The following is a 25355-nucleotide window of genomic DNA, read 5'->3' as shown; positions in this document are numbered from 1 at the left end:
ATCCTATGAAAATCAATGTATAATTTTCCTAAAACTACTAATTTTCACATCTGACCTAGCTACTCTAGTCTACACTGATTTGACATTAAATAGTAATGATCTATCCCATTTAAAATCCACACTACCCCTGTGGAAGATTTTGGAAATATCTTCCACAGGGGGAGTATGAATTTCAAATGGAATGAACACATTAGGAAGCTCCATTTGAAACTCACCCTCCCTCTGTGGAAGATTCAGGTTCAATCTTTCTCAGAGGGTGTATGAAATTCAAATGGAGCTGTCTAATGTTTTTGCTTTTCCCGAATTCAGGCAGTTTTGTTGTCCAAATTTACGCATTTGTATTTTTTTCAGCCTGTTTTGAGCCTTTTAAGGCCCAATTCAGATGCCTTTTCAGGCAGTTTTCCAAAAAGCTATTCTCATGTCTGTTCATACTCCCTCTGTGGAAGGTATTTCCAAAATCTTCCACAGGGGGAGTGTAAATTTTAAATGGAAGAGTCCAATTTAAGACCTATATCACCATACATACTGATACAAAATAATACTGACAAAAAATTAGGATTTTCCAGCCACCTACAGGAAACAAAATTTTTTAATATCTAACACTATGGACCACAATGGCCTCATCCCAATGGCATAGTTCAATAAACTCAATTAAACAATCATAGTGCAAAATTTAACCTCAAGTTGAAGAGTAGTTTCTGTACCCAACTTTTCAAAGGTCATTCAATGAATGTACAGATGTATTGGGATTAAAGAACTGTGCCCCTGATAGATGAGCATGTTGTGGATCCTGGTGTAATGCCAATTTTTGCCGCCGATACACATTCATGAATAAGCCTTTTCGGTAAATCCCACAAGCCTGTGCAGGAAGACCTGTGATATTGTCACGCCGATGCGCATCACATTATTACTGCGTACTACACAGCTTTGAAATGCACAATAACAATGTTTGCTAAACGATGTGCACATCAACGCGATGTCAAATGACAACATTTCGGATCTACCCGCAAAGACTTAAGGGAGTTACCGAAAAAAGGGCAATTAGACCCTTCACCTATGTTTCAGATGGACATTTCATTTTTGTAGAGACCATACATACCAGTGATACACAATACATAAAAAAATAATTTGTATAGCTCCCTCTCGAAAACTAGTGCATTGCATGTGTATTTGCTCAATTAGTATTTTGTGCAAATTTTATTACAAACTTGAATGGGGTTCTTTTTTAGATGCAAAGTCTATGGAGCTTAAGATTAGAACAGGCTGGGAAGGGCGCTATTACCACGTTTTGGGCCATTTTAGGCTCTTAAAGGCATAAAAAGAGAACCGCATAAACAGAATTCACATGAAATGTTACTTGAGCAAGTATGAATACAATTAAATACTTATGAAGAGGAGCTATAGCCAAAACAAAAAATGTCTTATACCTTGGTGGTTATTAAACAAAGGTGCCTTGAAATAAATAACTCATTTTACATCATTAGGGACCGTTCACAAACACTTTGGGGGGGGGCTGATGCAAAAAAATGTCATCGCAAAATATTTTTGGGCCCCCCTTTCAGAGCTAAAAAATTTCACGGGCCCCTTTTGACATGAAAATTATGGGTCAACCCCATAGAAAATCATATTAACTCAATTTTCCCAGGAAAATTTGAGGTCATTTTTTTAAGCCCCCCCCTTAGGAGGGTCAAAACTTTCAAGGGCCCCCTTTTTGCATCAGGCTCCCCTTTTTGCATCAGGCTCCCCTAACAAGTGCTTGTGTGCAGTCCCTTAGTTCAGGTCAAATGAAAAGGGAAGATATCCAACTTCTCAATTTATCATGTTTTGAAAAGAAAAGATCTCAATTTGTCACATTTTATCTTACAATATTGCATCAAACTTTAATTTCTTTGTTCTTTATAACTCATCTTGCATATACTGTACTATTTCTTTGGTTTATTTGGCTTTTCCATTTAAAATGCACACTACCCCTGTGGAAGATTTTGGAAATATCTTTGACAGGAGGAGTATGAATTTTAAATGGAATAAACATATTAGATGGCTCCCATTTCATACACCCTCTGAGAAAGATTCAACCTGAATCTTCCACCGAGGGAGAGCAAGTTTCAAATGGAGCTGCTAAGTGTTCATTTTAATTAAAATTCATACTCCCTCTGTGGAAGATATTTCTAAAATCTTCCACAGGGGTAGTGTGGGTTTTAAATAGAATAGCACATTGCTATTTTTCTGCACTGCTTCCTCTCCTCCTCCCACACCATCTCTTGCATAAATTTTCTTACAAGTGTAGATTTGTTCACATATTTGCCAGTATCACCTTTATAAAGATGAGTTGAATTTTTTGTCAATAAAGTGTAAGACTAAGTCGCCTCAAAGGTGAGAGTAAATTACTTTTTTTACATAACCTTAATAAAGGGGTCTTTTTTTTTTGAATAAATAAAGTTTTGTACAAAATTAACAAATCAAAAAGTGTCACACTCACATTGTGATTGTTAGACACAGCACGATTGAACAATCGGCACTCTATCTTGAATATGCGAGAATTCACAGCATGCAATGCATGGGGACTGTTGATACATGGTCTGTGGGTGCATATTTTGCTAGATAAGGTATCAAATCGTGCACAAACATAATCTAGCAGATTGGGCTCTTCCAGATGAAATTCATACACCCCCATGACCTTAATAGTCTAATTCATATCAACTTATCTCACAATGATTGCAAGTTCAAAACGAGAACGGGTCCCATCTGTAAACTGTGTTGCCCAAGAAGAAAATCCTTTTTTATGGAGATGTGTTGTGTTTTATGGAATGGCATAGCTGGTGTGAATTGTTTATCAACAAGGGAATGCAAAGCAGTCTAGTCTTCCATGGGGGGGGTGTATGAATTTCAAAATTTCAATCCAGTAGAACTCAATGTAAATTTTTTCCGGGAAAGCAAAGTGAAAATTGTGGAGGGGGACTAAAGTTGTAACATTTTCCTAAAATTGAGCGATTATGACCCAAACTAGTGGAATTTTTGTTGTTGGTGTGATCGGAGCAAGTGGCACCACCACCGAATCAATGTTGAAATGTTGAAATGTCAACTAGTGCTCAACGGTTCTTTAGCAGTCTGCGTATACGGAAGTGGGGTTCTGATTGGCTAATTGAATCATGTCACCATCACCATCACATTGGGACCTCATTTGCTGGTCAAGCTGCGTAGAATCGTGTGATCTAGTTCTTTTTACGCAGTAATCAGACAAAGCAGACGGAATATGCTGAATAGTATAGACCACTTGACATCATTGTTTATCAACCAAGGCGAGGGACTGGTCTATTGATATGCTTGAATGAACCGCTACACTGTTCAATGGCTTTCTTGTATTATATGAAATAGCACACACAAAATAGTCCAAACGTAGGCCGATCAATGGGTGCACAATGCATACTTTTCACCCTCCCCTTGTCTGGTCGCCATTGTTGCATTACCAGTTTTTGCAGTTCTCTGAGAGACGGTTTTGTTTCATAATGTGCTGTGTGGCCCGAGAGCATGTATTTTCTGTTTGCGTACTCCTCGGATTGTAAACGAAGGATAGTGGACATGAGATGACATATGCTTGAATGCTGGTCTGTATGCTGTAGGACTAGGAGTACTCTCTGAAATGAATAAAAAAAAACTAATAAGATGAACAAGTAGTCTATTGATATGCAATCTCAACTGTATTAATAAATTATAATTATTAAATTTTGGATTTATATAGCACCTTTTTTCCAGATCTTGAAGGATTCAAAGCGCTGTAATCTCGCTACCATGGTGAATCATCACAATCAGATTGCATCAACTAGGTTATGGCCGAACCTGGCGCAAACCTAACCGCACTTAGATTGTAACATCCACCAATTATCTGTGCAGCTCCCCAAATTCCATTGGGTGAAGGAAGTTTTTGATAACCAAACAACTAAAATCACCAATTTTTTTAAAGCAGGAGGAAACCGGAGATCCAGGAGAAAATCTGCGATAGTGAGGATGGAATTGGGATAAACCAAGTGCACATAAAGTCCTTGGGGACGGCCGGGGCTTGAACCTGGGACCTCGCGGTGCAAGGTGAGGGAGCAATTGCTGCGCCAACTCCCATATTGGTATCAAACCAATATTATCTTCTTAGATTTTTCACAAAGTGATAAGTAATGACAGTGTTAAGGGAAGAAACCAAAAGTATGATGACATCCTATAAATGAAAGTGCTTTCGTTAGGAGGCTGACCCCCTTCTCCCTCCCTCCCTCACACTGACATCGCCTGGCTAATAATTATTTGGTGCAGCAGAGACACTAAAATGAATACACGGGATCGATACACGTGAATTGCTATGCACGATTTTGATATCAGATGAAAATCTTCGGATACCGGGTTAGAAAATGATGAATATCTCCCGTAAATGATTTCGTATAAAGAAACCAGATGTGGTTCCTTGCACATGAATATATATTTTGAACAGATATGATAGTTGTTAGCTTGCGCTTTGAGACAGTAGCTTGCGTCTTGAGTCAAAAACTGACAATAATTCCGCAATAATTCTGATTTATATGTGCCGAATTATATAGCGCAGTGTATAGGCCAATCGTGAAGGTTGTCTAAAAGAATATGACCTATGGCATATCATGCTTGACTGACACACAGCGAGGTGAGTCACCGAGCTAATCGGGGCTATTGTCAGTAGCCTTAGTCAGATGTCCTTCGGCCTATTATATTTAACAGGTCGATATGTGTAATGGCCACGGGTGGCGGTGGATTCAATCTACCATGGCGATTTCTGCCATGAAGATATCGGGACGATGACACTGTGTCCCTCCAGTTTGAAATGTTGTAAATTCCAACTTAAAATATCAATTTTGACCAACATTATAACTAGTTTTTTACAAATGTAATCAGACTTTTTTTACCCCATCAAGGATGTCATCAAACTTCTGGTTTGTTACCTAACTACCAGGGAGGTTTTCTATGTATTTTAAGCCAAATTAACATACAAAATATACAATAATATCTCATTGTCTTATGAACGCAATAGGTAGACCCGATTATCCAAAACCTGATTAGGCCTAAAAACAAATTGTTTTATTGGCTTAACTTGACCAACCCTAAAAAGAATGCCATACCCTGACTTTTTTTGCAAAAAAAAATTTAATTTAATTTAAAGAAAAAAAGTTCCAAGGCTTTAATCAAATGCAATTTACAGCTTTAAAAGTAAAAAAAAAAAATTCAATTCAATTTAAAAAAGAAAAGAAAGAAAGTTCCAAGGCCTTTATCAAATGCAATTTACAGCTTTAAAAGTAAAAACAAATATATATTAATGTTACGCCAATCAAACATTTTTTTTAGGCTAGGACTTATGTATGTTGGACAATTTAAAAAATATTACCCAAGACAAAATAAGGCACATGATCACTCAAAGTTTGATAGACATTTCCATCCTGAATATCTCAATCTATTTGTAATCCCAAAGTATTTTTTTGAGGTATGACCAATTTTTAAAAGTTCTGTCAAAAATTATAGCCTTGCAATTTTCTACAATAAAATCGCATTCAATCACATTTTATATTACAGAGAATTGATCAAATCAATTATTTTAATTTAATATAATGTAAGGTGAAGAATGAAATAATAACAAAAATGCGATGAGAGTTGGGAAGGCGGTGTCTATTTTGTAATATTTTGGGCACCAGGCATAAATTACTCAATGGAGCACAAGCCTAATGAAGTATAGCAAGACACTAATGCAAAAAAAAACTTTGCAGTGGTATATGTACTACTCCCCAATACAGTTTATTTAGATTAAAAAGATATTATCACCTTCTGCCAAATGAAACACAACTCAATCCTAATTATTCATTCTAACTGGCAATAAAAGTTAAAAATTTCACCATTTGGTAAAAATTATGAATTGTATGAAGTCTTATTTCAATTTATGCATTCTAATTTTGGGAAAATACATGTTTCATTCTTATGCTACAAATGCATGTTTTTGGCTCTTTTTTCAAGAAATTGATAAAATTGTGAACTTTTTTTAAAATCTCTAATTAGTACTAAATGAATGATTAGGATAGAGCTGTGTTTCATTTGGCAGAACTTGATAATATTTTTTAATCTCAAAAAATTAGTGCTGTATTTTTTTGGAATGGGGAGTAAGCCAAGTGTTCTACTAAAACATGCACATTTCTCTGATGACAGGTGTAACTTTCTTCATGGGTGTCATTTTCTTCAGAAGTTGGGGGTCATGAATGTGTCAGTGACCAGAACCAATTTTTTATGACCCCCATCGTGGGTCAAATATTTTTATGACCCCTCCCTTCCACACACAGACCCAAACAATTTATATCTCAAAGGTCAAGAAATGTATTTTATATTTGTTCCCCTTTTTCGGAAAGAATGCACCCTTAATGCACAAACATTTTGATTGTAACTGCAAAGAATGCACGCATACACATTTTGACACTTTAATAGTCACAAGCCCTTGGTAAATTTGTATAACCCCCTATATTTGATGTAAAATAACTATGACCCCTAGTATAATCATGACCCCCTCTCTGAAGAAAATGACAGGCCTAAGACCAGCCCTACAACCAAATAAACACATTTCCTTACCTATGATTTTCCCCAATGTTGTTTTCTCATGTCTGTGAGCCATGGAGAAACTTGGAGCTGATCTCATGACCAGATGATCAGCTTTCTCACGGTTGTACTGGCATGGAGCAGGTTCAATTTCAGATCCTTCAGGTACACATGAAATGAAAAGGGGAAACATGATAACTGACATATGTGCAAAGAGTTTGTAGTTAGTGTTTCTTGCATATTCATGAGCCAAATATTCTATCATATGCTTTATATCAAATCATATTCAGTGATTATGGTATATCTATGGATGAATTTTCATTGGAGACCAATATGTCCAATTGAGCGCATTTGGGCAAAAGGGCCCTTAAAAGCACCCAATTTGGTGTTTTTTGTGGAAAATTGTTTTACTGATGGGTTGCAAAATCAGATGGTAAGTGACCATAAGTGCCTTGTCGAAGCCCGCAACACAATTTCACACAGAGCATGAGTCCCAGCATGAGTCGGGGGCCCATATCGCTGCAACCGTGCCCTCTCTTACTGTAAATACTACCAAACATTCACAATTTCATGTTCCCAAGACCTTGATATTAAAGCTGTTGGGAACATATTGTTGTGATTTTTGCAGAATGCCTAATAGCTAATCCTCTGTTTGTTAAACTCACGTTATGCATGAATCTCCTGAACGAGAGAACAGAGATCAGATGGCATTGTTAACTAGAGGGCAGCATATTACTTACTTAAGGGTACACGACGAATGGGCCCGCCCCCTAGTGCAAGGAAAAAAGAGGAAAAAGGAGAGAGAAAGAGGAAAAAAGAGAGGGAGAGGAGGGGCAGAGAGATGGGGAATCCATACGATATGCAATACCATACGATTATTATCAATAAGCCTGGCAAAAATTGTATATTTGGCCCCCCCCGCCCCCACCCCCCCCCCCCCAAGTGCAGGGAAATTTGGTGGATTTGGGCCCCCGCCCCATACAGGCTTGCCCCCCCCTGAAATTGTTGGTTGAAGCCTGGGGCCACTGCCATTACAAGATGGACACCATGCTCATGTATGGACTTTCAAAATGGACCCTAAACAAGTAATTAACCTTCGATCTCAGAATACCCTAAACAAGTATTTTGTCATGTTTTCCACACTCTAAACAAGTATTTTCAAATCAAGTCTGAAATCATACCATTTTCAAGTAAGCCTTCATTAATGTTTTAATTAAAGATTTTCTTAGCAATTATATAGGCCCTACGTCCTTTAACAACACATTTACTCACATCATCAAAATAATTGAGTAAATGAAACTGTGAAAAGTTGTCAACTATCACTATCATACATTCTATTTCACTGTAATGGTTAAGATATCTAACTGTACACCAGGGACAGACTTACGAGGGGTATCAAAAGTTTTAGAAATGCCAGAAGTGAAAGAGCTATATCAATGAAATTTTGTCAGTGCAATCACTGGTCCTTATGTACATTATGGTCCAAAATGGTCTCATAAGTATGTTTACTTTTTTTTACAGGTGGCACTAGATGCCAATAACCCGCTGCCCCAGTTACTGCGCATAAACTGCAAGATTGAGAAAATTGAGGCAAGCAGCATTATTAAGATCCTGCTTTTGAAGGGTTGCAGTGGCTAGAAAATTGATGATGAAATGAAAGTTATCTTCGGTGGTGATTGTGATATGTCACTGTCACTTTTTGGAAAAGGAATTTTTATTTCATCACAGATTTTCTGGGCATTGTAACCCTTAAAATGGAACTTAATCATGCTGCATGCCTCAATTTTCTCCATTTTGCTGGTTATGCGGTTACATAGGCAGGTAGTGACATCTAGCTCCTGTAAAAAAAAAGTAAACATACTTATGAGACCATTTTTGCACCATAGTGTACATAAGGACCAGTGATCACTGACAAAATTTCATTGATATAGCTCTTTCACTTCAAGCATTTCTAAAACTTTTGATACCCCCTCAGAGGTTTCAGTTTTTCATCACTTCTTCGGGCCAGTGAAACGGCACATCTACTGGCCCTGCAATAAATTTACTGGCCCAACTTTTTCAATATGTTCTACTGCAAAAAGTGCAAATAAAGAAGCATGTTCTCATGCCCGTAACCCAAGGGCAGGTGGTGAACACCCCCCCTCGCCAAATGACCCATTTACGAGCGTAGTGAGCGAAAAAATAGAGGTTTTCAGTCCTTGTCGATCAAAAAAGGACCACATTTTGAACAAAAGTCCACTTTTTAAAAATCCTTGTTATGGGCCTGTAGTGCACATTCCAATGCGACTACCAATTAAGCCTACCAAACTTGACACATGTTACTTATGTTGTGTGTTTTAACATTATTTTATTCTGTGCCACCATATGGACCCTAAAAATCTTTTTCCAGGATCTATGGTGCCACTTTAATTCAAGCAAACCTGAACATTTTTAATTGTTTTGTATAGAGCATATAGAGACTACATGTAGTCACTAACACAAGTTCAGTCAGTAGTCCTTCCTTAATCTATAGTTCCAAAAGTTCACAAAAGAAAAGGTTCAAGTAGGCCCTATATGGTATTTGCGATATCGCTATCATCATCAGATAGAGCATGAAAGAGCTTGGACAAGTACGCAGGCCTACATCGCCATAAAAAGCGGCCGTATTATATTTCCAACTTGCTTGCAACGCAAGGATAAGAATAAATAGACAAAAAAATCATTAAGTAAAAATATAAATTACACACAGGTACATGTGAAGTGGAGCAGAAACTGTGTCCAATTGTGTCCATCACTGATTATATCTTGCCTCAGTCATATGAGTTATATCAGGATCAAAATCTAGTAGCCCCGGGCCAGCATTGTTGGAAGTTTACTGGCCCGAGGCAAAATCAACTGGCCCCGGGCCACCGGGCCACTGCTTAAATCCGTCCCTGCTGTACACATCAATAAATGCTTTATATACCCTTTACGCGCATCCAAGCTGTTGTAAAACTGTACCCTTTTTTCCCGATTTTGGCAATTTTGACACCCTTTGCACTGTACGCGCGTACATCGCCCGTCCGTGAAAAACTACCATTTTTACGCGTTTTTGTACACGAGCATGGTGTCCACCTTGTAATGGCAGTGGCCCCTTTGGGGGTCAAAGCAGCCGAAAAATCAATTTTCATTATCTAAATCAATATATTATTGAAAAATAACACTTTGATGTTTTGCAAAAGTTCATTCTACAAATCATATACTTTGAAAACTAAAAGGCTTAACTAATTATGCATTTGTAGTATTTATTGTAATACAAATCAATGTTGAAATCACTGACACATTTTTGGTTGCACCATTCTATTTGGGACAGGCTGTTTGTACAGGATGTACCCAGAGAGGTACTCAAACTTGGTTTTGGTTGTGTCTCTGTATTTTTGGATGTTTGGATGATACCTGTTTTAATATCGGAGGGTTTATCCGATAGACTCTGATGGTAGGTGGAAGATGGGGGTCAGCAAATTTTGTTCATATTTTGTCAATCAAACATGTGTCCATGAGTATTTACAGTGGAGGTATTAAAAAATTTTGAGGACCCCCCACTGGGAGATACTGGACCCCCCTCAAATTAACCCCCATGATTGTCTTCTCAGACACAAAAACTTTTAAATGTGCACTAACTTTTGATTAGAGCCACGTAATAACGCGCATCTGCAGACATTTTATTTATACTTCACAGTAATAATACACATTTTGTCTCGACATAACAATTAAAAATTATTTGTACAACATTTGGGTTGTTCCATTTTCAGAGAGGGGTGTAATGGCCTTTTCAGCAATTAGGTAAATGTGAAAAATCCTAATTTTGAAGCAAAGTTTGCAAGATGATTGTGAGAGTTCCTCAATATTTTTGTCAAAGTTATTTACTTGTTGGATAAAGTAGATATATGTTGATCAATTGAGCAAATAAAAATCGTGGAGACTTTTTCCGTTTTAAAATGAGCACATCTTACTTTATGCTCTTTTTCAGAAAAGTACAAAATACTAATTTTGAAGCAAAGTTTGCAAGATGATTGTGAGAGTTCCTCAATATTTTTGTCAAAGTTATTTACTTGTTGGATAAAGTAGATATAGGTTGAACAATTGAGCAAATAAAAATCGTGGAGACTTTTTCCGTTTTAAAATGAGCACATCTTACTTTATGCTCTTTTTCAGAAAAGTGCAAAATTGCGATATTTTCATGCTAAACTCAGGTACGGTGATTTTTCTAAGTTTAAAAATGAAATTTGATGAAAACGGAGCCTATCAGAAGTAAACAACATCAACAAAACTATTACATAATAAATTGGGGCCTAAATTGTGTTGGATAAATGCTTATAGAACAGGACTATTCTATAAAGGGGTTCAGTACCCGGGTCAGTACTAAAATTCTGTCTGTGCTGATTTAAAATAACCTTTTGCATCATGCTTTATGCACCCTCAAATGAATATTACCTTTTTCTTCCAAGGAACGCAGGTAGGGCCTACAATAATTATTTTCTATCACTATGTAGTTAACAACAAAGACAATAATATATTGGAACACTACATTGATCAAGTAGGGGTGTTATTGTGTTAAACATAAAAACGCTTATGTATCTATGATTCTCGATTTTTGAAATAAAAAAAATGCTGACACATTATATGGATTTTGGGGTTTGTATTGAGGATCCTTTGATGGTCAATATACTAGTAAACTGCTCTCTTTCATCTGAGTGACCTCTGTCTATTAAAGGGCGAGACCACCAAATAACCTCTCCATCATAGTGAAAAGCATGTAAAAATCAACATTTTTAAGCGGCAATTCTACCACGCATGACAATAGTTTTCTTTATTTTTAGCTGTATTAAATAAAGCCTAAATTTTCACTTAAACTCCAATTTTGTCTATCTTTACAGGTAAGGTTCAGTTTTTATTAACAAATGTTAGAAAGTGATGCTGCTATTCCAACATCAAAATTAGTACTAAAACGGGCTCTGTTAGCAGTTATTCGGAGAGGGCCTATACTTTTCTTGTGAAATCGAATTTGCTTAATGTTACTGGGGAAATTCGCTTAAATATTAGTATAAATGGCCATTGCCATGACAACTGCCTTCTCTTTGAAATCTCCAATACATGTAGCTTAAAATTAAAGAATCCATGTATATCAATAGTATACTTATAAAGTGTAATACAAACTTTTTAATGCAACAAATTCCTCAAAATGAAGAAAATGGGTCAATTTGGGGTCAAACTGCCCAAAATTCAAAGATCATAGATTACTGGGGAAATTCGCTTAAATATTAGTATAAATGGCCATTGCCATGGCAATTGCCTTCCTTTGAAATCTCCTAATACATGTAACTTAAAATTAAAGAATCCATATATCAATAATATACTCATTAAGTGTAATACAAACTTTTTTAATGCTACAAATTGCTCAAAATTTGGGGTCAAACTGCCCAAAATTCAAAGGTCATCGGTCACAGAAAAATGTTGTTGCTGTCATCTGGGATGAGGGAGGCAACAAAAGTTGGTATATTGGGTTTTACCTTGATGATAATGGGGATGAAACGCTGGGGACAAAACCTTCGAGTGGATCACCTGATGCGCGTTGGTACTGATACCGGAGATGAAAGTTAGCAGCGACCACATGACACTGATGATGATATCTAGGACACTATCATGCAGCAGTTTGAGATTGTGCCTGTGACACTTATCAGTTTCCGTAGCAACATAACAAGTAGCCATTTATATTATGGTTTTTTTGTAAAATTTACCTCATATTGTGGAGATGTCCTTAAAATTTTAATCCCAAATAGTTAGTATTGGGGATAACAAATTTTCTTTCCCTCATCTTATTTTAACATATACCACTGTCACCGTAGAAGGTCAAGGGTCAATACACATGGCTTAGTTGGAGCTCTCCCATACTGACAGTGTACAAAAAGAGATCAGAAAAGAGAATTTATTATCCTGATACTGGCTATTCGGTAAAATGTTTAGGTCATGTTCACATGATGAGGGAATTTGTCAAATGTTACTGGGGAAATTTGCTTTAAAATTAGTATATATGGCCGTTGCCATGGAAACTGCCTTCTCTTTGAATTATCCCAGCTCACAATTAAAGAAGCCTCATATATAATCAGTAATATAAAGTGTAATACAAACTTTTGTAATGCAAGAAATTGCTAAAAATGTAAATACAATAAAATCCATTAAACTATCAAAATTGTATAAAAGTCTGCAGTGCAAAAATCTACATTTTTTACTTGATGTAACGTATGTTGTGTGTCTATTTCGTTTTTTCCAATTTATAGTGTTATGTAAATTTTTACCGGTTGTCTAGCTTTTTCTGTAATTTAAATATGAGGTCTATGGGCCTGGTTCAAAATTTGGTAAAAAAGGTGCATTGGGTCAGAAATGGTCGTAACTCAACACATGAAGATTTGAGACTACTTCTAACTGCATAAATAGATTGATTGACCAAAAAAACATAGACTAGACACCAGAACCTGGTAAAAAGACCCAAAAATGACAAAGTTATGGCTAAAAATTTGATTTTCAGGGGAAAATGTGGCCATTTTGGATTTTTGCTGTGCACATTCTTTTTTGAAACCCAGGCTTAACATTTTGTAATTTCATGTTGAGATAGGCCTAGGTTAAATAGAACATACAAAAAACCTTATCCCGAAGCAAAACAAAACAAGTCCCATTTATAGCCCACTCCTAGCATTAAGTTCCACCCCCAGGTTATTAGGATTTAGTACTTTGGGGTATGGGGCCCTACTAGGCCTAGTTCCTATAGCTTAAGTAGGCCTACTGATGCATGTGAAATGATTAAGAATCAGAATAGGAGCTTGTGATTTTCATAATAATCATAATACCACTAACATGTATGAATACGAGCTTGTGACATGAGAGTGGCTCATATTCAAGGAGCATTATCTACTGGCGATTTTACCAATATGCTGTAAAAGAGAAACACCTACCCCTGTACTTGATTTGCATTCTTAATTGTGGTTCTTAACTCCTCAATGGAATAACTGACTATTGGCTCAAGAAAAGGGACTGCTACAGTGAAAAAATCTTATATTTGATTTGGCGTTATATAGAGCATCATTATACCAATGTCACATATTGGGAAAATCCATGTTTGTGTTCTATGAAAAGTAAAAAAGTCTCCATGATTTTTATTGCATTATATAAATGACCTATGTACAGAGGTTCTCTCCTGTAATGAACAATTTGAGAAAGATTGAGGAACTCCTACAATGACGTCACAAAGTAGAGGGAGATTTCACTTTTTTTCAAAAGTTGTAAAATGTGAAATATGGGCCCCCACCCCTGTTCATAAATGGAACATCCCAATATGAACATTTGTTGTTTTATATTTTTGATAAAGACAAAGGATGAAAGAAGATGTGTAGAAAATTTACTTTCATAGATGCTTGTCTTAGGTGCCAAAAATTTGTTCAAAAATGGCATAAAACGGCATTTTACAAGTCAGGGAAATACGTGTTAGGGGGCATATTTTAGGGGCCCATATTTCCCAGGAGGGGCATAGCAGATTTTTTATACTGATTATTCTGAACACTTATCCAAACTTATTAAATTGCCAAAATATGGTTGAAATTTGCTGACCCCCATCTTCCACCTTTTTCCCATAGCATCAGTATTTCTCAGAAAATCTCTCTTAAGGGTCCATTTAGAAGTTTGTGCTTCGTAATACGTAAATACGAGTCCCCTCCCCCTGGGTTAGTGTAGGGCTAGGAGATTAGCATTTTGAGTTAAGGTTAGGATTACGGTTGTGATGTGATGTGGGCTACTACATGCATAAAGTTCTTCCAAAGGTTAATAAAATCTGTCTGTCAAAATTATACTATATGTCAACCTTACCACGTTTGTTGATGCTAAAGTCGGATCGTATACCAATGGAGAATGACGGGTAGGATTTCACTGATGCTTGAGGGCGCCCTAGAATTGGGCTGCGTGAACTGTAATTGTTAGGAGATGGCCACTGTGTAGGAAAATACAAAATACATACACAATGTAATGACATGAATCTTTACATTTTAGAATTCAGTTACAGAAATTTCATTTATTAAAATTTATCTAATCAAAATCAAAAGTATTATTATTAAGCAAAGTAATTTTTTAACTTTTACAGCTGGGAATAAAATTAAAAAAAAAATACTCTTGACCTGAGGCGCCAAAACTCATCCCCCTCCCATTGAAATTGCACCTTAAAGTTTTAGAGGAATTGTTTCTTGAATTTGCTCCCTCTGAAATAGAACTACCCTGTTTGCTATGCAAAATGTGATGCCTGAATAGCTCGAGCCAAGCTTTTTGGGAAATCATAGACGTATAAGAATCCCAGCACAAAGCCTGTATTTGCTCCCCTCTGATTCACTGAATCATAAAATCTAAAAATCAGATTTTTGCATTTTTTAAAAGCATACCTGTGCTAACATACTCTGTAAGTGGTAAGACCAAAGGTGACCTAATAAGAATGAAATTTGACATTTCACTCAATGTTGGAGGAGTATGTCCATTCAGACTTTTTACTTCAAAACAATGGAACATCATAATTTGTCAGCACTATTGTATTGTTTTGTTCCTTTGTTTAAAGTTTTCAAAATATTACCTAAAATTTTAAGCCACTTTAATCCCATTTTTATGCCACTTTAATCTCTCCCTGAATTGTGTGAAAGATTAATCAAGATTTTATTATTACATCATCACAGTACTTACCCTTTTCTCCCATCGTACTTTACGAGTGAAATTATCAGGACTGTTAAACCAAGACTTGGCCCAAGCTGTTCTCCCACCACCATCTAGTAATAATAACAACACCGTATCGTCAAGAAAAGATGCAATGAATGATAACATTTTGCAAATGTTATGGTGACATTTTTTTTATGTTAATAGCCGCAAAATTTGGTTCTCCTCTAGAGCAGTAACATGGGATTTTCTGAGAGGGGGATTTTACGAATATAGGCAAAATATGCCTAAGTCTACAAATCATGGTAGCCAGCATCCTAGGGGGGGTAACGGAGACAAGATGGGGGCACATAACACAAATGATCATCATGTCAAGAAATTGACATTTTAGTTCATGAAATCTATGAAACTTTCATATCTAACCTGCAAAATTCTGGCTTTTGATACATGTGGGACACAAACACATTTTTGCCTCCTACTACAATGCTGGCCATAAGTGTTGGGACGGTTTGATAGGGTAATGTAAATAAGCCCCCCACTCCCCCGATCAATGTTGAATTCGACTTTTTTGGTCACACGAGCCTTGTGGCACCCAACATTGATTGGTGGGGAAGGAGGAGGGTTGGGGTGTTAGGAAAGTGTTTAGGCTTGACACCAAAGAAACCTCCACTTTATCACGTTAATAATAACGGAAATAAGGTCATACTATAGTGTACGTTTTCCATAAGTGTCCCAACACATTTTGGCCATGGTTGTATTTGAAAAGTTGAAAAAAAATCATCTAATTTCAGTTTTTTGCTTATAACTCAAAAAGTAAATATGATATTGACACCAAATTTGGAGCAGTTAGAGATCTTATCATGTGGCTTTACCAAAAAATTTTGGATGGCTACATTTGAAATTTAGGGACTGGTCACTTAAAATGTCTTAAAACGATATTTTGGCCCTGTCTAAGTTCACTATTCGTCACTTTAACTGTCAAAAACTTGGGTTTTAAAATGGAAAATTATTGTTTCCACCAATTAAAATGTTACATTACAGCTATAGAAGAAAATAAAAGTTATCACAACATCTCGTGATCAAAAAAACAAATAAAGGAATCGAACCCATGCACACTTGTTTTCCCAATTTACCGCAGTCTACCACAAATGAAGCAACAAAATACAGAAAAAAAAGAAGGGCGGACATTGGCAAAAATTAATAGAGCAGCGAATATGATATGATGAAGGATATTGTAAAATAATTACAAAAAAGAAAAGAAAAAGATATATAAATAAATTCAGGGGCTCGAACCCGTGTCCACTGTGCCTGTGGCAGATGCCGTATCCATTGCACCACAGAGCTGTATTACTTTAACAGGCTTAAACTGTAATATAATGCTATTCAAGATGCATGTATATAAATATCGCTCTACGGACGATAAACAGTCAAACAAATCACACTTTTACGGCATTTGTTTCATTAACTGAATATTTATCATATAGCAGGGGTTGTCTGACATTTGTGCTGAATATATATTTCAGTGTTGTGCCGGGGTCACATGATTTTGGGACAAAAACGAAGGCGATATACACGTTTGTAAAAAGAAAAGAAAGTAATATTATATTAAAATTCTTTACTCTTTAAAGAGCGTGTATACCGTCCGATTTTGTCCCGTAGTCATTTATCCCGGACAAAAACTGAACTAAATGTGGAGCACAATGTCAGCCAACACCTGCTATATGATAAATATTCAGTTAATGAAACAAATGCCGTAAAAATGTATTTTTTGGACTGTATATCGTGTGTAGAGCGATATTTATATACATGCATGTTGAATAGCATTATATTATAGTTTAAGCCTGTTGAAGTTACACAGCTCTGTGGCGCAATGGATACCGCATCTGCCACAGGCGCAGTGGACACGGGTTCGAGCCCCTGAATTTATATAGATTTCTTTTTCTTTTCTTTTTGTTATTATTTTACAATATCCTTCATCATATTATATTCGCTGCTCTATTAATTTTTGCCAATGTCCTATTCCTTCTTTTTTTTTCTGTATGTCTACCTATATTTTACTTTCTATACTTACTATAAGTTTCTTTGAAAGCGCTTTAATAAATTTCAGTCATAAAATGTAATTTAAGCCTACTCCTGCCGACTATGATTATATTTACACGATATACTGCGTTGCAAATACCACATACGCTTTTGATGCAAACGATGAAAATGATTAAAGTTTTGGTTTTTTTCTTCTAAAAATTAGCTTTTTTTAATTTTAAGTATTTTTTCCCAAAATCACTCTTTTAAAAGACTTCAATCAATTCCTGTCAACAAATATCATGTATTTCTGGTGATTAAATCACTACTCTTTCAAAATAAAACGTCATTTTACGCAAAATACGTAGTTGGCATAGGCTAATAATGTTCAGAACGCACTGTAAAATACATGATATTGCGTATAAAACGTGACCGTATCCCTAAATCACATGAGGAAAATGCAATAATTTTTATATAAGTGAAAAGATAAATAGTTTCTCCGTTTTCATGTAAAATTTGATGAAAATCCAAGCTATGGTTGAGGAGATATGGGCCAAAACACACATTTTAAAATTAGATTTTTGTACCTTAGAGACAATGCTGGCCATAAGTGTTGGGACGGTTTGATAGGGTAATGTAAATAAGCCCCCACTCCCCGATCAATGTTGAATTCGACTTTTTTGGTCACACGAGCCTTGTGGCACCCAACATTGATTGGTGGGGAAGGGGAGGGTTGGGTGTTAGGAAAGTGTTTAGGCTTGACACCAAAGAAACCTCCACTTTATCACGTTAATAATAACGGAAATAAGGTCATACTATAGTGTACGTTTTCCATAAGTGTCCCAACACATTTTGGCCATGGTTGTAGCTTCTTCATTGATACACCCAATATGCTACAATTGTAACCTAGCTATACCATACCATGAAACTAGCTTAAAAAGTTATTCTACAAAAAAAGTTATTCTACAAATAAACATTGATGTATGTGTACGGTACTTATTGAACAAACCAAAAGTTTAATGATGTCCTATACATGTAAATGAAAGTGCTTTTGTTATGAGGCGGACCCCTCCCTCCCTGCAATGTAAGTGTGAAATGCTGAAACCTGGTGTTGAAAATTTCAACTCGAAAGATTAATTTTGACCAATATTTGAACTAGATTTTTACAAATAAATGTAAATGGACTTTTTGACGCCCCAACAAAAGTACTTTCGTTTATAAGACGTTGTTGAACTTTTGGGTCGTCCCCTTACCTCTTTCGTAGAATTTGCATCCCATGCTATATTCAGGAGCATTGGTTTCATATAAAGGCTTGTTTCTAGGAGAATAATGACATGGTCCGGGGCCATCAAGGTCAAAGGGCAATGGCGGTCGGCTATTGATGCATTGATCGAGTGCTGGAAAAAAAGACACATTTGAAATTAGACATGGTAGCATTGTAATGTAATTACATGAATCATTCATCGTCGTAAAATTGAGATATGCCCAAATGAAGTCACCTTCATTTGTATCCTGAAAAAAAAAATTTGCTCAGCACACCCTCAATTTTTGTAAACAATGGTGATGTAGCTTAATGAAATAAAATACCCTGTGAAAAACAAGGCTTTACAGGACTTTATGTGCTGTATTTGTGACAAAACAAACTAATCCAATTTTTTTTTTTTTTTCTTACAATATTGCTTTTTGTCATTAGGCAGGAAAATCCCCTAGCCTTTGAACATGTTTAGAGCAAAACCTCCTATATAACCTCTTGGAACTCCCATTGTGGCCCGTACACCATCCGCGATAATCAACTTTTGAAAAGCACCCTAAACAAGGATTTAACCCTTGGCTAAAACGATACCCTAAACAGGTAACACGTGCCGGGATTTTGTTCCTGGCATCAAATTTCATACCCTAGATTTCATTTCCACGTATTAGCAATTGCAATTTTGCTACCCTTTTTTCCAATTTTGCATGTTTTGACACCCTAAACACGATACGCGCATATCGTGCCTACCCACGAAAAACTACCCTTTTTACGCGTTTTCATTATCGCGGATGGTGTACAGGCCACAATTGGAGTGACCCCCCGGGCCCCCAGTAAAACCCAAATAACGAAAATGTCCACTTTTTGCTGCAATTATGAGCAAAATTTGTTGATTATGCCCCCGAAATTCACTCCCCCAAAAAAAAATTCATGTTGCCTCCACTGTTTTTCTGGCTTATCAAAAAAGGCGTATGAACTTAATACAGCTAGCCTTTTAATTTATCAGGAAAATGAAAAATGCTATGCTGCAGTACAAACAGCATGGTACTTACTGACTACTTTAGACGTCTGTTTTTCTTCAAAGTACACACTGGCTTGTCTGTTTAGGATAGCACGTTTTCTGTAAGAATGAAAATGAATTTACAGTAAGTATATTGGATATAAAAGTCTGATACTTATTTAGGATTGTTTACTATCCAGTAAATTTAATTACAGGTTGATAGCAAGAAGAGTCATAAGTCCAAAAACCCAATAACTTATTTATAAACCCTAATCCTTACCATAACCTTACACTTCACCTTAACCTAGAACCTAATCCTAAACCATAACCCTGAACATAACCCTGACTCCAATCCTAACTGTGACCCTAACTCTATAAAACATTAACCCTAATGCTAACCATAACCTTATCCCTAACCCTAATACCCTAAAATTCCCTCAACACTAACCCGTTTCATTCAGACTATATATAATGAGCTTTTTTCCCTGGGGCTTTTTTGTTGCCATAATCAAAAAGAGATGTGTGCTTAGGACACTTCAAAATTACAATGCAGTGGTATAGCATCACAGAGAAAAGCAGGGGCATAGGGAAGAAAACCCCCCCCCCCTGAAAGTTGCAGTTATCAAATGGGGATGGCAAAGAGTAAAGTGTCCTTAGCATGACTAAAAATGAGACAAAAAATTGACAAATGGGGAGGAAAATTTGGCTTTTCCCCCTCACACTATAAAAATCATCAGCTGGCTATAAACTACTGGGGGAAAATGCCCATCCAGTCAATAGGGATCTATGGTCATCTTTGTCCACTCAATTTTATATCAGTACAAGGAAGAACAGTGGCTTATAAACCGAGTCTCTAAACTCATTTTGGGTTTAAAACTTACTCTACAAAAGGCTCCCAAGATGATAATGCTTTATAGAGAATATTCCTGCAGAATAAAAAACATATATAGATGACTGATCTGTAACATCATTTCTCACCTTGCAGACACCATCACTGTTGACATTCTCATGAGTGAGGGCGGTAGTTTATGCGAGTTTCTTGTAGCAAGCCTTCGGTCATCTACCGTTCGACCGCCTTTGTTTGATCCCGGTGGGGATGGAATCTGAGGAATGTGAACAGATTTTGTCGTAGAGTGCATAGACAACCTTGAGGGCGCTGTCTGAGGTGGTGGTCTGGTGTTGCCTCGACTCTGATGCGCAACATGTCCATGAGATCGTTTGGTTAGAGACACCTGACTGCTGTTGGAGAGAGCACCATTTGGACTTGGTAAATCTGGAAGGAAGGAAGGAACAAATAATAATCATAAATTAACTCTCTCCATGCAGGTGTCGACTGCAGACGATAAGTTTTAAAAAAATTCAAAATTCAAAAATTTCAGAATTATAAATTTTCATGACCATATTTGGAATCAGCATGAAAAATGCATTAAAATGAGTACAAACAAGCCCAGTATTGGTTCAGTGATTCTGAGATAGCTCTTTTGAGAAAATATCTCAAAACTTGACTTTTTATGTTGAAACCTATGGATAGCACACAGAGCATTAAATAAAATTTGTATGTTATACCAAAAGGGCATTATCACAAAAATTTGGCTTATTGTATGGGTTAGGGTTATGCCTACGGTTTTGCTCATTGTGGAATAACACTCTTTTTGTTCACAATTTGGGATAAATGCCCCTTTGGAATAATAGCACCCCCGCTTCATAATGATGTGTAGGAACCTATACAGGCCTAATTATTTGCCCAAATACTTTTATCATAGGTCTTTAAAGCAAGGAGTCTTTGGTGTTACAAATACACAGGGGTGGTGTGACTGCCCCCCCCCCCCACATTTGCAAAAGTATAAGTATAAAAAGTACCCCCCCCCCAAAAAAAATCCAAATTTGTGATTGAGCGACCAAAATAAACCTGGTTTAATGGGGGTTTTTTTGGTCAAAAGAGGTCCAAATTTTGGGAAGAAGGTCCACTTTTCACAAAATTGCCTACCCCTCCTGGAAAGATGTCCACTTTGTCAAAATTCACACCATAAAAAAAAAAAAAAGCGTGTGTACAGGCTTGTAGGACATCTTGCCCCCTCCTGGGAAGATAATCACTGTGACTGTTAGATTTTATACATTTTGTTATCAAACCTTTCTCCCTTGAAAGTTGCTTTCTCGAAAATCCTGACCATGCTAGTGTCACTGTTTAGAGGAACACCAGAAACCTTATTTTGGGCATTCAAATTTGAACTGCAAGTAGGAGATTATGACTATATATTTACCTGCATATGTGACATGATGCGATGTGCCTTGCTGCTGCTCTACATCACTGATAGCTGCCTCATTTTCACTTATAGCTGCCTCTTGTTCATCCTTCCCTGTGTAATTTTGATACAGATCTGACACCGGCATAGCATCTAAATCTTCTGACATGATTTCAGACATCGGTCCCGTGGGCTCGGTGTTATGATTATCAGTTGATTCTGTCATATTTTCTATGCCTTCGTCATCATTTTCTACCAGTTCATTAGTAGGAGCAATGTTTGCATCCCCACCAGCTCCAATGATGCTTGCATCTTGTGCATCTCCGGCATCTGCATCCTTTGCATCACTTTCACCTGTTTCGTGTGTGTTTGGAGCATCTTTTAAATCATCAGTTCTTACATTTTTGGATGAATCAGGAGGATTCAGAGTTGTATCAGATTGTTCATTACCAGGAGCTGTTTTATCATCTTCATCATTGTACACTTGTTGGTTAACCTCTTGAAGTTTTTGAATGATTTCATCTTCTGTTAACTTTACATTGCTATCTACAACATTATCTACAGTATCAGCAGTAGTATTGCTATCTACAGCAGCAGCACTAACTACATCACCAACAGGAACAGCATTTACCTGTTTATCATCAGCAGCAGGACTGGATTCAATTGGTTGAGAATTTGATTCTATATGCTCAGTTTCAGTACTAGTGATAATGTCAGGATTATCTACTGCTTGTTCTATCTGCTCATTTTTGTCTTGGACATCATTTTCACTTACACCAACATCTTCAGATTGTGCCTGTTCAATTTTGACAGCAGGTGGTGTCAGGTTTACAGCAGACTCTGTACCTGCCTGCTGATCTTCAACCTCCTGCGAAGGTTCATCAGGAACAGTCTGATCATCTGTCTTTACCTTCTGAACATCGTCTTCTCCTTTGTTGCCATTTCTTATCATAGTTTCTTCAGTTTTAACATCAGCTTTATTTGATGATTTCACATCAGATACTTCGTCTGTCTTAGCTTCCTCAGACATTTCTCCTGATGATTCAAATATTTTGGATGCAATTTCATTGTAGTTTTCTGCAGCTGATCTTTCATTCAAGTTGTTCTCAGTATCTTTGGTTTGATCATCTTCAGGGTTTTGTTCAGGGATTTGTTCAGTTACAGCATCTTGAAGCTCTGTTTGGTTAAGATTAGTTTGTTCCTCTGCCATTTTACTACCATTCAGTGTCCTGTAAAAATGTTAAGAATAAAGAATCGACTATAGCACATTATAATAAATGCTCTTACATTCACATTGAAAATAACAAGCCTTAGACTAGTACTGGTCTCAGCACACACTGCATTTGTGTATGTACATAGTCATATATTCACAGCCCATCTGAAATGGGCTGTGTTAGGCCAAATAAAAAAACAAGTTTGTTTCCCGTAGCGCGCACATTTCGTTTTTTACGGCGTATTTTGCACATTAGATTTTTTTTTCATTCTTTCAATGAAAAAAAAATGAAAAAAATTGGAAAAGACAAACAAAATAATGTAAACCATTGGGTAAACATTAAATGTTACACATTTAGGCCAAATAAAAAAACAAGTTTGTTTCCTGTAGCACGCGCATTTAGTTTTTGATGGCTTATTTTGTGCATTAGATTTTTTGTCATTCTTTCAATGACAAAAAAATGAAAAAAATTGGAAAAGACAAACAAAATAATGTACACCATTGGGTAAACATTAAATGTTACACATTTAGGCCAAATAAAAAAAACAAGTTTGTTTCCTGTAGCACGCACATTTCGTTTTTGATGGCTTATTTTGCGCATTAGATTTTTTTTCATTCTTTCAAAGAAAAAACAAGAAAAAACTGGTAAACATTAAAATGTTACACATTTACAGTCATTTATACAACAAACGAGTTGAAAAACAAAATGGATAGTGTTGTTTGTATATGCAAACCCAAGCCCATGTGTGTGAATTGTCCATCATTTGTGTCAGTACTGCATTGAACTGAATCCGCCCAATACTTCTCTGCCGGCTAAAAACATGCACCGGCGCTGTGCTCGCGGGCTTTGTGGGTAATTTTGTTGCGGTAGTGGGTGTAAAATAGTAGCAACATACATGTAGCAAGAAATATGGCCAAGGTTTTGATGTTTTCCTGAACGACGCTGTTGTTATGAAAAGTTTTAGTTTATTTTGGCTGATTTTTTTTCAATTTTTTAAACATTTTTTGCACAAAATAGATCAGCTGTTGATTGCGACCCAATCCCAGGATTGGCAGCGCAAAATATTGAAGTTGTTGACATTTCTCTTGAATACAAAGTAGACCTATTAAAAGTCACTTAGTTTACCCTGAAGTCACACACAAATAAAAACACACACAAAGTCTCAAATTAAGATATTTGTATTTTTATTTGCGAGGCAATGAAGAATTGTTTTTATATAATAAGTTAAACTTCCAAGACTTGGCGCCTTAAATTCTAAGAGAAGAAAAGAACAGTACTATTTTATGTTTTCCTTACAAATTAGAAAATATCTATTGTGATGTTTTTAAATACTTTTTTAATCTGCTGGTTGAAAGGGGATCATAAATATTCTTGAATATGAAGAAACAGGGCCTATGATTTGTATGTGGGGGTGTGTGTGTGGGGGGGAGGCGCGGTCGGATAAATTAAACCCACTGTAAATTACCATTGCAGGATATTCATTTCAAGACATGAATAAAAAAAAATAAAAAAACATATTTCGCATTTGACTTTTTAGAACTGTTACAGGAAACAAACATGTTATTTTTTTTGGCCTTACAAGTAGAAGACATTACTACTTTAGTATGTAGGCCCTGCGTACGTTTGAGGTGAATTATAGCCTCAGAACAAAATATTCACTTCCTGACATCATGATCGGTATGTAAGCTTATGAAATTGTAAATCATTAACAACAAAACATGTAAGTTGTCACCTGCATGCCTGTAAGCTTATATGAAACATATCATTTTTATCCATTATTTTTGATCAACTCACGAACTACGGTACATGTGTAAATTGCACTTTCTGCAACAACTTTGAATTATCTGTAATTGTAAACACATTCTTACCATTATTACAAGTGGAATAATTAGTAAACAGCAAATTCTAAAGTTTGTTAAAGTTCCCCGCACTGCCGCAAACAACAAACAACACCGGTGATACCAATCAATTATCTTTTCGCGTGGCAGGTGCACTTCCGGTATCCAATGTTGCTTAGCAGCAGTAAACGATAAAAGTGAGGGCGCTATTTCAAAATGTATGATCAAAATGTGTTTGCCTCCAGGGGCCTCGCCTCGCTCTGCCTCTCAAGTAGCTCCCTCACAACAACTAGCCGCTTGTCTCCCAGTATCTTCCTCCCAGTTCTCCTCCCCGATTCTCCTCCCTCCTGACTGCTTCTCAGAGTCAGTCTCAAACTTCAATTTTCAGTTATGATTTTTTTTTAAACTCTTTCATAATTCATTCAGACTCAGGGCGTGCTTTCAATTCCAAGAGCATTGTGCACAGCATGAATTGAGTAGGCCAACACACACACACAAAAAGTAAAT

The 25355-nt window shown here is 36.5% G+C and overlaps 1 protein-coding gene across 1 annotated transcript; it reads right to left on the bottom strand.

Annotated features, from left to right (window-relative positions):
- Positions 1-2248: 2248 nt before the first annotated feature.
- Positions 2249-24997, bottom strand: LOC140166018 (uncharacterized). Its single transcript, XM_072189386.1, has 9 exons — positions 24879-24997; positions 21815-23025; positions 20532-20826; positions 19606-19673; positions 18558-18701; positions 15316-15398; positions 14461-14581; positions 6619-6744; positions 2249-3635 (listed from the first exon to the last, which is right to left on the bottom strand). Exons 2-9 carry the CDS (start codon positions 23004-23006, stop codon positions 3502-3504), a joined length of 2163 nt encoding a protein of 720 aa, XP_072045487.1. The 5' UTR covers positions 23007-23025; positions 24879-24997; the 3' UTR covers positions 2249-3501.
- Between the last annotated feature and the right edge of the window lie 358 nt (positions 24998-25355).

The sequence above is a fragment of the Amphiura filiformis genome, chromosome 12 (genome assembly GCF_039555335.1).
Source record: "Amphiura filiformis chromosome 12, Afil_fr2py, whole genome shotgun sequence".
Lineage (NCBI taxonomy): Eukaryota > Metazoa > Echinodermata > Ophiuroidea > Amphilepidida > Amphiuridae > Amphiura > Amphiura filiformis.
This window is presented reverse-complemented; position numbering and strand designations above follow the sequence as displayed.

Coding starts and splice junctions, on each gene's coding strand:
- LOC140166018 (XM_072189386.1), bottom strand. CDS start 23,006: ATGGCAGAGGAACAAACTAATCTTAACCAAACAGAGCTTCAAGATGCT. Junction 18,702..19,605: donor ACAGACGTCTAAAGTAGTCA/GTAAGTACCATG, acceptor CTTTTTTTCCAG/CACTCGATCAATGCATCAAT. Junction 3,636..6,618: donor AACATTGGGGAAAATCATAG/GTAAGGAAATGT, acceptor TATTCATTTCAG/AGAGTACTCCTAGTCCTACA.